Genomic DNA, 17288 nt, shown 5'->3' with positions numbered 1-17288 from the left:
GAAGAATGTCTTTGAAGGATATCCTTTGCCCTTGCCCCTTCCTATTTCTGTTTTAAGCCTGCCATGGTAAGCAATGTTTGCTTTGTCATCCCTTGCCATGATCACGTTCTGCCTCAACAGCCTAGAAATGTAACCAAGTATCTCTGGACTGAACTTTCTTAAATCATGAGCCAAAATATATAGCTCTCCAAGCCATTTATCATAGTGGCAAAAGTTAACACAGGCTTTATAAGCAGAATTATTTATACCTTCCAGAAACCTAAGTCATATATAAGTTGAAGAACTTCCAAACTAGCTACAACTTTCTAACTTACCCTGGTTCTTACACTGTAAAAATATACATCACATGTCTCATAGAAGATTTGGACTACAAGCCAGCACCTCAAGTGTTTTGGACAAAGAGGATCGACTGCCATGCTTTGAGAAAAAAATACCACCCTGGCTTGAGAGCTTGTTTTCCCTCTGCTATCACAACAATTGACAGAAGAACTGCAATAAGCTCCAAAGCCCAGGATTCCCCACTTCTCCATGGAAAGACACATTCCAACACATGCAATGGATGTCTAAACGTAAGGAAGTACTGGCATTATAACTTACTGTTAATTATGCACTGAACATGCACTGTGGCCATAACTTACTGCTTTAGGCAAGACAGTCAACTAGCATATTTCTTTTTCTTCACAATTTCATGGACAGAAGATCTGTTGTTACCACAGACCTTAGCAACTTCAGCATTAGAAATCTTTTTGTTTTCTTGCTAGATTAAAAGTTGCTACTATTATACTTATAGGAAGTACTTCAAGGCTTTTTGAGTTGGCATATCTCACGTGTTGAATTCTTGGACCCCGACGGCGAATCCAATCACTGAAAGGTGGGTGGACTATAAGGTACTAACTTCATCAATGGGTCAGCCATTATGCCAGCCCTTATGCTTTAAGGTTGAGACACATAGCAGGAGTTACTTGAATTCAAACACTGATACATCAGCATATGTCTTCTGCTAAAGAAAGCTACTAGTTGGGCGTACTATATACAATACTCTGAACAAAGGGATGATTCAGGTTCTGGGTGGAACTATGCATGACCAGCAAGTTCCTCACACTGCTCAGAATGATGCTCATTTTAAAGTTTGAGTCATTTCAGGAATTTTCCACTTAGTACTTTTAGACTTTTGTTGACCATGGGTAACTGGGACTGCAGAAAGGAACACAGTAGCTGGAGGATGGGTGGGGGTGGAAGCTAGTACAATAGTGAGAGGGTCAGTTGTAAGGGCAAATGCCCTTCCTTATACACAGCATCTCTTAGATACCCAAGGTTTGTCCAGGACAGTCTTGGTTTATACTTACTGTTTCAACATAATGATTTCCTATTCATGAAAGAAAGAAAGAGAGAGAGAGAGAGAGAGAGAGAGAGAGAGAGAGAGAGAGAGAGAGAAAGAAAGAAAGAGAGAGAGAGAAAGAAAGAAAGAGAGAAAGAAAAAGATAAAGAAAAAAAGAAAGAAAGATGAGAAGAAAGAAAAGAAAAAGAGAGAAAGAAAGAAAAAAAAGAAGAAAGAAAAGAGAGAAAGAAAGAAAGAAAGAAAAGAGAGAAGAAAGAAAGAAAGAAAGAAAGAGAGAGAGAAAGAAAGAGAGAGAAAGAAAGAGAGAGAGAAAGAAGAAAGAGAAGAGAAAAGAAAGAGAGAAAGAAAGAAAGAAAGAAAGAGAGAGAAAAAAGAAAGAAAGAAAGAAAAAAAGAAAGAAAAAAAGAAAGAAAGAAAGAAAGAAAGAAAGAAAGAAAGAGAAGGGGGGAATCCAATTTGAGTACAGGTGGAGGCTCTTTTTCATAGTAGAATATGCCAAGGCTGTTGCATGGGCTCATATGACCGATTCTCCCCACTTCACACTTGAATCCTCTTCCCTAGTTCTAAAACTAGATAAACCCAGAAATCAAAAGATGGGAAAATTTATGCTTAAAGCTAAATATCCATTCACTGAAGTCAGCTATTCAGTTCACCAAATACAAAATTTACACAGGAAACAAAGAGCTGTTTGCCTATAAAGTCCATTATACACACAGTATGATCATCAACAACTAGACAGGACTGAGAAACACTATGGAAACACACTCTAGGAGTATCTGTGAAGACGTTTCTAGAAAGGTTTAACTGGTAGAGAAGATCTACAGTACATGTAAATGGCATTATTCCAGGGGCTTGGTTCTGGACTGAATCAAAAAGGAAAAGGTGACTGAACCCCATCATTCCCCTCCATCTGCTCCTGGACACAAGGTGACCACTGCCTTAAGCTCCTGCTGCCGTCATCCTCCCAGCACATGAACTGCTCTGTCAAACTGTGACCCACAGCAACCCCTTTCTTCCTTCAGGTGCTTCTGTTAGGTATCCTGTTACAGAATGAGAAAGGAACTAATACACATGGGGACTTCATCATAAGACTTTTGGTTGGGACCACACAAGAAACTATTATCTTCCCATTATAATTAATATATAATAAAATAATAAATTATCATGTTATTATTTACTTATTATTTTATTAAGTCTCCATAAATTATTTTATATTTACTTATCATTATTGTTATTGTTATTGTTACTGTTATTATTATATATCCCAACACATTCAAGTTCAAATAGGTCTCATTTTATCACAAACAGAAATATGCAAATGGAGGAAAATAGTAGCCTGAGAAGAACAGGGATAGTTTAAGTTCTAGTGTCTTTCCCTCCCACCATGATTGTTTTGTAAAGTAAGGTATTATGGTTAGTTTTAACTGACAACTTGACACACCTACAATCAACAAGAAAAAGTCTCAGTTAGAAACTATCTATACTGGATTGGACTGTAGGCATGCTTGTGGAGACTGTCTTAAGTTAATTGATGTGAAAAGACCCAGTGTACTGTGGGTGGCAACATTCCCTAGGTAGGAGGTCCTGGCTGTGTAGTAATGGAAAAAATAGAGCTGAGTACAAACAAAGATTCAGGCCAGCATGTGTGTATTAATTTATCTCTGCTCTTGACTGTGATATGATGAGACTAGCTGTTTTGAAAGTTCCTGCCTCGACTTCCCTACAATGATTGAATTGTACATTGAAATAACCCCTCTTTTCCACTAATTTGCTTTTTATTGGGTATTTTATCAAAGTAAAAGAAACAGAACTAAAAGAGACATCTACCTTCATTTCATACAAAGCTCACTATTTTCAGAAGTCTAATTTATATATAAAAGAAAATCATGATTAAGTAGTATATCCTATTTTCTAAAGAATAGTTCAAAACCAGAATGCTATCTATATCTTCTCTTTTGAGGATCTCAGTATGTATCTCAGGTTATGTTTCAAACTCGGGTCCTTCTGTTTTCAACCTCCCAAGTACTAGGATTATGTCATGATCATTACAAGAGCAGCCATTACAAGAAGTCAAAATAATCTTAGCACACTCTCCTGTTCATTTATTCATTTCGCCTAAAATATACATGAATTGTGGGAAAAACCCAAGTGTCCAATATCTTCTTTATTCCAATCTATCTGACACTGTCTGTCATTTAACATCACCAGAACACTAACCTGGGGGTAATCTAGACTATGCCATCTCAAAGGCCCTAACACTATGTCTGAAAAATAAGAGGTGTCAAAAATGCTTTCATCACCGGGTGGCAGTGGTATACACCTTTAATCCCAGCACTGGGGGTGGGGTGGGGGTGGGAGTGGTTAGAGCAGCGGATCTCTGTGAATTTGAGGCCAGCCTGGTCTACAGAGTGAGTTGCAGGTCAGCCAGGATTGCTTCACAGAGAAACTCTGTCTCGAAAAACAAAACAAACAAAAAAAATGCTTTTTGTCAGAAATGCTTTCAACAATAGTAATTAAAAGGCTTTATGACTTTTCTGACACCTACCTGTAGACTACCCAAATAACAGGTTCATAACGTTCATAAATAAATGTTTTATTATTTCCCTTATAATACTAAGATAGTATTATGCCGGGCGGTGGTGGCACACGCCTTTAATCCCAGCACTCGGAGGCAGAGCCAGGCGGATCTCTGAGTTCGAGGCCAGCCTGGGCTATCAAGTGAGTTCCAGGAAAAGGCGCAAAGCTACACAGAGAAACCCTATCTTGAAAAACCAAAAGAGATAGTATTATATTAAAAACTCAAATCTTTACCAAGACAAACTCTCTTTAGCAAAATAGTAACAATTAAGCATCTACCTAATAGAATAACAAAAAAATAAAGTGTTCTTAATATCACTCTGGAAATTATTACTAACCTGTTGAGGAGTAATAGTATCTCTATAACTTGGCAAAATTTTTAGAGTGACACTTCCACTAATATTTTTCAGTAACTCTTGTAATTCCTTTGGATTGTTTCCAACTTCATGGCCATTGACCTCCTTAATGATATCTCCCACATGAAGCAGACCTTGTCGATCTATCATTCCTCCATGAAGGATTCGGGCGATTACCAGATCATTATTTTCAACCCTAAATGTTACACCCTGTAGGAAATTATATATATAAAAAGAAAAGAATGATTTTATCTCAATAAGAATAAATATGTAAACATTATGAATACAAATAACATAATTCTGAAACCAGGTAGGTGAATTCTTTTCCCATGTTACTTCTTGTCCAGTCTCAACAAAGTAAGTGCAACTGTGACACCAGAAGAACACCGATGCGGTTGGGTTAACCCTTCAAATCTAGCTCTATTCCATAGACAAAGGAAGCTCAAGGAAACAACAAAGAGTCTCACCTTGTCCTGTTTGCCACATCATTGTTTTAAGAATCACAAATAAAGAATGTAAAAAGAAGCAGTTAACTTCACTACTTACAGAGTCCCATTATACTTCAAATTTTAATCACAACTTTCTTTCTAGCTTTGGTGTTATCATTAGTAAGCAAACAGAAGTAATTTCTGAAAGCTGGGAAGAAATGAAACAGTTTTCCTGTTCCCACTGGAATATTTATAGCTTCTAAGTCAGCTTAAGGTTTCGTTCTGATTACGTTTCATAGGCTACATAACTGACAGATCATCTGCTGTGTGTTCATACAAAGGCCAAAAAGACTGATAAAATAAGCATGAGCAGTTTCAACAGTATATCAAGAGCAGAGATTGGCCGCACTATATTTAATATCTAAGAAAGCAGTGACTCATCTACTCACCAATGGCTCGCCAGCTCTTTTGTGAATACCAAGAATTCGGATGGCATCTACTGGCAATAACTGATTATTGAGAGAAGAATTATTCATTTCTGGGCTTGAGGGAGGCGAATCATAACACTTTGATGCCACAATATCATGGGCCTCCAGGAGCGACTGTAAGGAGTCAAAAACAGCTGTGCTTATTAGCTACTGATGGAACAAGTTGCTAAAAATAATTTATTAGTTCATTATCACTGTGGAGTACTAAAAGTTTCTAAGGACACATTATTAAATTCCCAGTATGAATTATGTCAAATACATATATAATCGTTTTAAGAAAAGCAAAACTAATCATATTATTATCAACAAACAATATCATCTTCAAGTTTTCAGGTTTGAAGAGACTGGTAGAATTTAGTCTCATATTTTTAAAGTGTCATGTTCACTAGAAACCAAACCTGGTTTCTAAGCCTGGTAGAGGGAGGTGACAAATTTCCTATCAACAGAGTCAGCATCTTCTTCAGTCTTTACTACTAATCTCTATCATCTATTCATAAGGTACAAAAACAGTCAAGTGACAAAGACTTTAAGTTTCAATATGTTGATATTTTAGTAATGTGATATACTTTTTACATTTATAAAAGTATGCTAAAAAGATGTCTAAGAGAAAATAATTATCAGCAACTTCTATCATTAATAGGAAATTGCCAATTAATTAAAAACCAACTAAGTTTTAGTCTATAAAAGATGTTTTGAAGATAAAAAAGAATCAGAAATGGCTCCAGATAAAATACACATTTTGCTTCCTCTGCTTATTGTATGTATGCTACTATGGATGATTCTCAGGTAGTTGTCTAGGAATGTCTTTTTTGTATACTAAATATTTTCTTAAAGGAGTTAAGTTTTAACTCAATACTTGTCATAACTCTAAACTAAAAAATTTCTGACTATGCAGAATATAAGTTCAAACACGACAAATTACAATAGAAGAGGAGAGCAAGTATCAACACATTCAAGACAGAAACAATCTGAGTTTTAGCTTAATTGGTAATTCCTGATAATTTCATAAAATCATTTGCAAGATATTGGAAAACAATTTAAAAACAGGGTTAGGAAGACAGCTCAGTCAGTAAGGTGCTTGCCTCCCAAACGTAATACTGTGTACAGATTCTTAGTACTCATATAAAAAGTTGGATATAGTGGTGAATGTCTGCAATCCCAGCTCTGTGAAACAGACACAAGAGTATCTCTAGGTCTCACTGGCCAATTGGTAAGCTCCAAGTCCAGTAACAAACTGTCTCAAAAAAAAAAAAAAAAAAAAAAGGAAGGGAGGGAGGGGAGGAGGGAAGGAGGGAGGAGGAAGAAAGAAGGAAAGAAGGAAGGAGGAGGGAGAGAGGAAGGAAGGAGAAGGAAAAGGTGAAAGTAGCTGAGGAAAACAGACTTGACCACTAGACTTTGCATACATGCACACACAAAAAACACACATGCAAAGACATCTACACACATAGCTGAGGAGCCCCCATGGAACTGGACCAGGCCCTCTGGATAAGTGAGACAGTGATTAACTTGAACTGTTTAGGAGGCCCCCAGGTAGTGGACCGGACCTGTCCTTGGTGCATGAGCTGGCTTTTTGGAACCTAGGGTCTATGCTGAGACACTTTGCTTAGCCTTGGTGCAGGAGGAGGGGACTGGACCTGCCTCAACTGAATCTACCAGCTGGGCTGACTCCCAGGGAGACTTTGCCTTGGAGGAGGTGGAATGGAGGGGTGGATTTTTTGGGGTGGGAGGCTAGGGGGTGGGAGGAGGAGGACAGGGGAATCCATGGCTGATATGTAAAATTAATTATAAAATAAAAATATTTAAAAAAATTTCAAAATGGGAAAGAACTTAGAAATCTAAGTGAAAGATTTTTCTAATAAAGTTGGAAGTTATTCAAAGCTCTAACCAAGGCTTCTATTTTGAGGCCAGGCTTTTTGCTCCTGTGACTACACGAAACACTATTAATACAGTTTTATCTCTCTGTCAAGAATTTTCATGTGCTCCAGATTCATGTACGAAAAGGCTGCTCACCCCTGGCTAAAGGCAGGAAAATTTAAATGTCAAAAGGAGTAACTATTACAGAGAATTGCAACTCCACAATTAGGGGGAAAATCTCATAGGTCAAAAAAGCTATTTAGCAAATAAAAGGACTAAAAAGCATCATTTGTTATCATTTGAAGCTGATGTTTTCAACAACTGTTATTATGAAAAATTGGTAAAGAATAGGACCCATCATTCTGCTACCTTTCCAAGAGGAAATGTTACAGGCCAGTAGGGCAGCTCAAGATAAACTCTGGGTTTACAGAACAATGCCACCTTACATATAGACAATGAGACAATTTGGAAACTGTTATTTCCAATCCCTAATGAAAATATTGATTTAGGCAAGATTATTAATTTGTTTTTATCAAGAGGTTAAGTGTTGTTAGGAAATAACACCAGTATAATGTCAGCCTGGTGTGGTGACATACTCTGATAGTGCTTATACTCTGGAGGCCAAGGTAGGAGAGAATAGTAAATTAGAGGCCAGCTTGTGCTATATAACCAGACCCCACCCCCAAAAGAAATAATTAATACACCCCCAAATAAGAAAGTATCTGTATAATGTAAGAATAACAACACGCTAGATTACTTCCCAGTGAAGACAGTGTCACAGAAAGGATTAGACTGTCACAGCTCTTAAACAAGGAACCAGGTATTCTACATCTTCTGATACAGTCAGCTCATTTTGCATCATCATTTAAGATGCATTTGAGCTTGAAGTAGTGCACTAAAGTGTTGGAGCCCACTAGATTTCCTAGGGGCTGTACCCAGCAGGACTGCATAGGAAGCTGATGGACCACAGGCCTGAGTATCAGGTGTTTGTAAGGTCTACACTTGACTGTAACTAGCAACGGGGAGGTCTTTTGCTCCACCCCTTGGCATTGTTATAAACAGACCTGGGCCAGTGGATAAGGATCCAGGCCCACTCAAGTCTATCCTGTGTTTCTCTCTCTTTTCTGTCCCCTCTATTTCTAACTAAGTCTCTTATCCCTCATTCCTCAAGAGTTCCTGGGGTAAATAAGTGTGGGGGCTAGTCCCCCACAGATGGCACCTGAACAGAGACAAAGAAAAAAATAAAAAATAAAAAAAACCTAGAACTTGGTGAAAGGATTGAGGGGCGTTGCGAGTGTAGGCATGCCGATAAGAAACTGATAAATGAAGGCAACGGTATTTTATTCTCAGCTGTGAAATCATCGCAAGGCTACAGCATTAGCTTTCTCTCTATAAGCACACGCTCACTCTCTGTCTCTCTCTCTTCTATCTATAAAATTTAAGAAAGGAAGAAAATGGAAATATTGGGTTAGCAATACAGAGAAGAAAAAGCTTGGGTAAAGTAGGATAAGATAAGCCTAACTGTGGGGCTATGAACTATGGGCTATGAATGCAAACTGGGGGAAAAATCTATCTTCTCTAAGCTTTATGGGCAGAGAAAAGCTCTTCTTTGAGCCTATTGGGTAGAAAAGGGATTCCTAGGTCCAAGCAGTGGAGGAAAGAAATTTCCCCTGCAGCAGGTGTGGACGGAAGCACAAATGCTCTGCTCCATCAGCAGTGCATGCCAAAAAGCTTAGAGGACAGAAGTCTTGGGAAAAAGTTGGTCTTTCTTTTTCTTGGGGAAAAAAAAAAAAGCTAAAAAGCCTTTCAGAACTTTCTCAGTTTTGTTTCTGTAAGGAAAAATTAGTTTCACCTGGGTGGAAAATCCCCCGAGGCAAGGGCCTGATGAGAAAGTGCAGAGCAGCTTGAGGAAGCTGGTGGTGCCACAAAGAAGGTAGGGAAGCCAAGCTGGTCAGAGACACTGTCTGAGGAAGGAGCCAGGCCGCCGGGACAGGACAGAGAGCTATCCAGGAGAGCAGCTTTCTTTTCTACCAGAGAAAGAACCTTCTGAAACAGATGCTTTTGTTTGCCTCACTGACCCAGAGTGAAACCCTAAGCATTTTGCCTCAGAGAATAAGCCCCAGCCTGAGCATGAGGGCAAATGGACATGAAACCACTCAGGACCTGGGTCAGAGAAAAGATCTAATTAGACAGGTATACCTGTTAAACAGTGCACAGCATCCTAAAGCAAGCTTAGGAAAGAAAAATCTCCATCTACAGAAGCGAAACCCTGGAAAGGGAACCGGAAAGTTTGCTAGCGTACCTGAAAGGCTTTCTGAGAAATGTAGTATCAAGGTTTGAAACAGGCCTTATATGGTCTAATAGCTGCACAAGAAATTTTTGCTAAGAGCTTTACAGCAGTTCAATATGGGAATTTCACCTTCAGCTAAGACTAGGCTTTACGGTAGCTTTTCTGCTGTAACAGAAATGTTTGAATTATGGCACAGGGAAGGTGTTATGAATTTGGGTAAAGGGACAGCCTCTGTTTAGAAACCGTTTACCACTGAGAGCACATCTCTGCCGGTTCTGGAATGGCTGAAAGAACTTGGTGGGAAAGGCAACTTTGGGTGTGGCTTTGTCCCAAGAATGTGACAGCTCCCTAGCAACAAGTGTTACAACTCCATAACAACAGAACTCACTAAATCCCAATGTTGAAAGAGCCATTGACAAATCTTGTTTCCAACTTTCGGAAGAACTTTTAGTATAATATCAAAGCTGACTAAACTCTGAACTTTAGAAATGATTTGCTTACTTCTGGTCTTGTTAACAGTTTAGCTAAAAAATCTTTTCTAGTTGTTAAGTATCTTACAGATGTTTGTTTTAGTGTTAAGTTAGTTCTGTTATATGTAAAGTGATAATAATTAAGAAATCTCTCCTAGATATCTTTTCTAAATCTCTTCTAGGTATTAAGAAATTTCTAGGTGTTTGAATAAATCTATAGAATTTCTTTAAGACATGCAGTAATAAATGCCATGCTGGTTGTAAATGCAAGTTTAAATAAGTATATTTGCTAAGGTAGTATAAGAAGTATATTTACTAAGGTAGTTCTATAGAATGTAAGTAAGACTTAGGTAAGGTTTATAAAGTAAACCTATAGTAAAAGTTTAAATAAGAAATGTAAAGGCTTCAGTAGGACTTAGTGTTTGTAGAGTAGTCCTATAGAATGTAAGTTCATTATGTAGGCTTGAATGAGACTTGGGTAAGGTTTATAAAGTAGTCCTATAGAATGTAGGTTTAAATAGGTCATATACTTAGAAAAATGTAGGTTTAGAATATATAGGCTGGCTCTCTCTGCCGTTAGTCTTTCTCTAGGTGTAGTGTCTCAAAGGCTGTAGAACCTTGCTGTTCACCTTTCCTGGAGCACCATCTCTGCGGGGCTTTCCAAACTTCTGCTTGCCCTTAGCCTTTCTCGTGGCTTGGCTTGTTCATTTTTCACCACGGCTTTCTTTATAAAAAGCTTGCAGACCCTCGTGCATCTGCCACCTGCACAGCGTTGATGCCTTGAGTGTCTCCGCTTCTGAGACCCTCTGGCTGCTGGAGCTTGTACTGGCTCTTGGATGATGCCTCATGGTCTCAGCCATGGACATCTAGCTGCTATTTTCTGAAGCTGGCAGTCTCTGGAGCTGCTGCTTCTTGTTATTGGTGGCCTTTGGAACTGCCAAGTCTGCTATGGATATTGTTTTTCCCAGGTTGGGAAAACCTACTCTTCATATCCTTAGACCTAAAGCCTGGAGTAAATAATAGTGGGGGCTGGTCCCCCACACTTAAGAAGTGAATCATCAACCCTTTAATCAGAACTTATCAGAAAATCAACCAGGTAAAACTCAGGAAGTGGGACACTGAAGATAATAGCTTAGTCTCTTCAACAAAATACCACAGTAAATAGGGCAATGGGAATCCCACAGATGAGGGTTGTAAATTCATATATATATCCCCAAGATTCTCCACTGCCCTCAAGATAAAATTCAAATACTTTATACTGCCTTACATGAACTCAATCACTTAGACCCTTATAAACAGTGTCTTAAGAAAGCAAAGGAGTGTTACTATCTTATTCTGAGGGCAAAGATTGCAGGGAAAACATTAACGCTTTCTTCTTCACTGAGAGTAACTTGGAATTAGCCAATGAAATAGCATTTTTTTTCCTTACTAAAATGCAGTGTCTGTCTTAGCATGAGTGGCCACACATGGCTAGATGCATTTTGGGTTCCTAGTCACTTGTTACTTTCCTAATATTCTCCACTACCATACACTCTTAACTGTTACAGGTTTAAAATAAAAATTTCCCACCTTTTTTTCATTTTTTAAAACTATAGAACAAAGTATGCTATGTAACAGCTTCTATCCTTAGCAAACTTCCTGTCATCTTTTTTTATCATGGGTATCATTGAATTCACCTAGATACTGTAGCAATACTAAAAAAAAAAAAAAAAATGGCCCAAAATAGGCCAAAGCAGGAATGAGAAACAGTGGTATTAATGAAGAAAAAATGGGAATCAAGATGGTTCAGAGGGTAAAGGCTCCTGCAGCAACCCTGACCACCTGAGTTCAATCTCAGGGATGGATCTACATGGTAAAAGGAGAGAACAGACTCCCACAGGGTGTCCTATGACCTCTGTGTATCTACCATGCACATGCTCCTCACCCAATAATAAAGGAACAAAAAAAAATGCTAAATCAACAAATAAAAAAAAGTGGCATCAACATTGTCAAAGTGAGGAGAATTATTCCTGGGATGTCTTCTGATGGTCAGGGCTAATTGACAGCACAAAAGAAAAGCCAAGGTCAAACCGAATCCAAGAATACATCAAAACAATTATCCATCACGACCAAGTAGGATTCATCCCAGGGAGCAAGGATGGTTCAACATACGAAAATCAGTCAATGTAATACACCATATAAACAAACTGAAAGAAAAAACCCACATGATCATCTCCTTAGATGCTGAAAAAGCCTTTGACAAAATCCAACACCCCTTCATGATAAAGGTCTTAGAAAGATCAGGAATACAAGGAACATTTCTAAACATAATAAAAGCAATTTATAGCAAGCCAACAGCAAACATCAAATTAAACAGAGAGAAGCTCAAAGCGATACCACTAAATTCAGGAACAAGACAAGGCTGTCCACTCTCCCCATATTTATTCAATATAGTACTAGAAGTTCTAGCTAGAGCAATAAGACAACAAAAGGAGATCAAAGGGATACAAATTTGCAAGGAAGAAGTCAAACTTTCTTTTTTTTTAAGATTTATTTATTTATTATGTCTACGATGTTCTGCCTGTATGTTGCCTGCATGCCTGAAGAGGATGCCAGATCTCACAGATGGTTGTGAGCCACTATGTGGTTGCTGGGAATTGAACTCAGGACCCCTGGAAGAGCAGCCAGTGCTCTTAACCTCTGAGCCATCTCTCCAGCCCCCAAACTTTCACTATTTGCAGATGATATAATAGTATACATAAGTGACCCCAAAATCTCTACCAGGGAACTCCTACAGCTGACAAACTCCTTCAGTAAAGTGGCAGGATACAAGATCAACTCAAAAAAATCAGTAGCCCTCCTATACATAAATGATAAAAGGGCTGAGAAAGAAGTCAGAGAAACATCACCCTTTACAATAGCCACAAATAATATAAAATACCTTGGGATAACACTAAACAAGTGAAGGACCTTTTTGACAAGAACTTTAAATCTCTAAAGAAAGAAATTGAAGAAGATATCAGAAAATGGAAGGATCTCCCATGCTCATGGATAGGTAGGATTAACAGAGTAAAAATGGCAATCTTACCAAAAGCAATCTACAGATTCAATGCAATCCCCATCAAAATCCCAACACAATTCTTCACAGACTTGGAAAGAAAAATACTCAACTTCATATGGAAAAACAAAAGACCCAGGATAGCTAAAAGAATCCTATACGATAAAGCAACCTTTGGAGGCATCACCATCCCTGACCTCAAACTCTACTATAGAGCTATAGTAATAAAAACAGCTTGGTACTGGTATAAAAACAGACATACCGACCAATGGAATCAAATTGAAGACCCTGACATTAATCCATGCACATATGAACACCTGGTTTTTGACAAAGGAGCCAAAACTATACAATGGAAAAAAGAAAGTATCTTCAACAAATGGTGCTGGCATAACTGGATCTCAATATGTAAAAGATTACAAATAGATCCCTATCTGTCACCATGCATAAAACTCAAGTCCAAGTGGATCAAAGACCTGAACATAAATCCAGTTACACTAAACTTAATAGAAAAGAAAGTAGGAAGCACTCTTGAACGCATTGGCACCGGAGACCATTTCCTAAATAAAACACCAACAGCACAGACCCTGAGCACAACAATTAATAAATGGGACCCCTCGAAACTGAGAAGCTTTTGCAGGGCAAAAGACACAGTCAATAAGACAAAAAAGACAGCCAGCAGAATGGGAAAAGATCTTCACCAACCCCACATCTGACAGAGGATTGATATCCACAGTATATAAAGAACTCAAGAAACTAGACATCAAAATACTGAACAGTCCAATTAAAAAATGGGCTAAAGAGCTAGACAGAGAATTCACAAAACAAGAACTACAAATAGCTGAAAGACATTTAAAGAAATGCTCAACATCCTTAATCATCAGAGAAATGCAAATCAAAACGACTCTGAGATACCACCTTACACCTGTCAGAATGGCTATGATCAAAAACACCAATGACAGTCAATGTTGGAGAGGATGTGGAGCAAAGTGAACACTCCTCCACTGTTGGTGGGAATGTAAACTTGTACAACCACTGTGGAAATCAGTATGGCGGTTTCTCAGAAAATTAGGAATCAAACTAACTCAAGACCCAGCCATACCACTCTTGGGCATATACCCAAGGAATGCTGATTCATACCATAAAGATACATGCTCAGCTATGTTCATAGCAGCACTATCTGTAATAGCCAGAACCTGGAAACAACCTAGATGCCCATCAACGGAAGAATGGATGAAAAAAATGTGGTACATATACACAATGGAGTACTACTCAGCAGAGAAAAACAATGAAAGCATGAAATTTGCAGGCAAATGGATGAACTAGAAAATATCATCCTGAGTGAGGTAACCCAAACCCAGAAAGACAGTCATGGTATGTACTCACTCATAAGTGGATTCTAGATATAAAATAAAGAACAATCAGACCACAACCCATAGAACCATGGAGGCTATATATATAGCATGGAGGTCCCTAGGACGACTGTGGCTTATAATAAATTTCGGTTTTACTCAATTATTGAAAAAAAAATAGCCAAATGAATGGAAACACATGAACTATGAACCAAAGGCTGAGGGGCCCCCAGCTGGATCAGGCCCTCTGAATAGGTGAGACAGCTGATTGGCTTGATCAGTTTGGGAGGCAACTAGGCAGTGGGACCAAGTCCTGTGCTCATTGCATGAGTTGGCTGTTTGAAACCTGGAGCTTATGCAGGGACGCTTGGCTCAATCTGGGAGGAGGGGACTGGACCTGCCTGGACTGAGTCTACCAGGTTGATCGCAGTCCTCGGGGGAGGATTTGCCCTGGAGGAGGTGGGAATGGGGGGTGGGCTGGGGGTAAGGGAGAGGGTAGGAGGGGGAGAATAGGGGAACCCGTGGTTGATATGTAGAACTGAATGGTATTGTAAAATAAAATAAATAAAATTTAAAAAAAAAGCCAAGGTTATTTCTTTCTGTGACACACACTGTACATTTTTTTGTGATGTACTTAGCCATGTATGTGTGTTTACGTTCCTTTAACATCAGGATATTAGAATACCTAGTCTAAACCAGGCGGCAGCGGTAGTGGTACACACCTTTAATCCCAGCACTCATGAGGCAGAGCCAGATGGATCTCTATGAGTTTGAGGCCAGCCTGGACTACAGAGTGAGTTCCAGGACAGGCACCAAAAGTACACAGAGTAACCCTGTCTCAAAAAACCCAAAACAAACAAAAGAAACAAACAAAAGAATACCCAGTTTAGGACTTACAGACTTCTTAAACAGGCCCTACACAACACTGCATTACTTCAGTGTGGAAGGAGAAAACTGTGGGAAGAAGACAGGGACAGGTTACCTGGAAGTGAGGTTCCTTGAGTATCCCAACCAGTTCTGCCACATTTTCATCCACACTTATTAGAGGACTGATATCTTCCAGGATTTCATTTACCAATTCCAAGTTATTGTCACTGACCGCTTCTAATTTTGAATCTTCAAGTCTCTCATGAGCCTGAAAAGACAACAATAGATTATCATAATATTGCTGATGTGTTTTGTTCCAACCAATATTTCACTGGTTTATATTTTTCTTAGTTTTACAAGATATTTCTTAGAGAGTGGACAAGGTGGTCAGTGGGGTGAAAGCACTGGCTGCCAAGCCTGAGGACCTGAGTTCTATCACTGGATCCCACATGGCAGGAGAGAACTGACTCCTGAAAGGTGTCTTCTGACCTCCACAAGCACCATGGCATGCACGCACGCACAAATATAAGAAAAAGATATTAGAGGTCTAATTTACTCAAGTAATATATATATATTATATATAAAATTGTTTTTTCCGAGACAGGGTTTCTCTGTGTCATTTTGGTGCCTGTCCTGGATCTCGCTCTGTAGACCAGGCTGGCCTCGAACTCACAGAGATCCACCTGGCTCTGCCTCTCGAGTGCTGGGATTAAAAGTGTATGCCACTGCCGCCTGGCTATATTTAATATTTTAATCAGAGGCAATAGATGGATTTTATAAATACAGCATAAAATATAATGACTTTGGTCTTTATTCCTAAACACCATGAAATACTCATTGTTTATAATTACTGCTAAAAAAAACTGAATAGGCCAGATGCTATGTAAAGAGCATATGCATATGCTACACTCTACTCACCAACTAGATATTTAACAGAGGCTTGAACTCTGGATACTGTTATATTTTATTAAAGTAAACAATAAAGGATAAAAATATAAAAACATAACCATCATACATGTTACTCTTTTTAAAAATCATTCAAAAAAGAAGTGAGTCAGGTATACTGGCATGTTTTTAACCCCAATACCGGGGAATCTGGGAGGGCAGGCTGGTTTGAGGGCAGTGCCTGGGCTACAAAAAGTGCCATCTTGAAAACAAAATCCAGACAGATACACACATACAACAAACAAAAACAAAAATCATTTGGAAACTCCAGAACCCTGAAGCTAGTACTTTTCATGTTTGAAAATCTAGCCTAGGGATAGCTCAATGGTAATGTCCTTTCTTAATGCATATTGGGTTCAATAGCTAGTAATGGAAACATTAAAATATCAACTTGAGGAGGCAGTTCTTGAGCAGGTCTGAAAAATCTCATACTTTGATTAAGAGGGCAACCTCTTCCATATATGTACCTTAAAAAAAAAAAAAAAGTTGGGCTGGAGAGATGGCTCAGCCATTAAAGGCTAGGCTCACAACCAAAAAAAAAAAAAAAAGTCTTCTTTCTATGCTCTCATACTATCTCAATTGCAAACCTTTTTTAAATAATAGGAGTAAACCAGGATTCTGAATTCAAATTGAGAAGGAAGACTACACAGGCTCCATCATTAGGTTTTCTTTTGACAAATAGTTGCTCACTAATTCTAAAGACAGGGAAAAGGTAACGGCTAAGACTTAATTCAGAAGACCAAGTAGGATGACAGATTTTATACTGATTTCTTGTAATTCATTTTCACAAATGCTGAATAGAAATCTCTATTTCCAGTGTCCTATTACTTTGATGTTTTCCATGTTGTATGGATCATTAATCAGAGTAGATGCTTGAGAATCCAAATACAACATCTGTAACTTGTAAATGATAATAATTTTTTTACATATGCTTTTTTTTTTCAAGGTGATTTACAAGAGTACTCCCTCCCCACCATTAGACAAATTCCCTTTTCCTCTAAGAGACAGTTTCTATGTTGCTAGAGTGACCTTGATCTGTGGGCTCAAGAAATCTTTCTGTCTCAGAATCTGTCTGAGTAGTTGGGACTGCAGGCTGAGTCATCACCCCCAACAAAGTAAACTCTTAATTGGAAGAGATTGTAAGAAAGACCTGAGAAGAAAACATTTCTGAAGTTATGAAACAGATTGATAAAGAAGCAGCAGCTTTGGTTAAACATAAGGGGAAATGCAAACGACCTAATATAATCTAAATAAACAATTCTATTTGACTTCGATAAGAAAAAAAAAC

At 38.5% G+C, this 17288-nt stretch overlaps 1 protein-coding gene across 5 annotated transcripts in view; it reads right to left on the bottom strand.

Annotated features, from left to right (window-relative positions):
* Positions 1-4176: 4176 nt before the first annotated feature.
* Positions 4177-17288, bottom strand: part of LOC119086172 (MAGUK p55 subfamily member 6-like) — a 563311-nt gene continuing 550199 nt past the window's right edge. For all 5 annotated transcript variants that reach the window (XM_037203747.1, XM_037203746.1, XM_037203748.1 and 2 more), the window contains exons 3-5: positions 15171-15323; positions 5150-5302; positions 4177-4482 (exon numbers count right to left, since the gene is read on the bottom strand). In XM_037203747.1, coding sequence (XP_037059642.1) covers positions 4192-4482; positions 5150-5302; positions 15171-15323 — 597 coding nt within the window. In that variant the 3' untranslated portion in view covers positions 4177-4191. The remainder of the gene's footprint in view (positions 4483-5149; positions 5303-15170; positions 15324-17288) is intronic.

The sequence above is a fragment of the Peromyscus leucopus genome, chromosome 3, assembly GCF_004664715.2.
Source record: "Peromyscus leucopus breed LL Stock chromosome 3, UCI_PerLeu_2.1, whole genome shotgun sequence".
NCBI classification, from domain to species: Eukaryota; Metazoa; Chordata; class Mammalia; order Rodentia; family Cricetidae; genus Peromyscus; species Peromyscus leucopus.
This window is presented reverse-complemented; position numbering and strand designations above follow the sequence as displayed.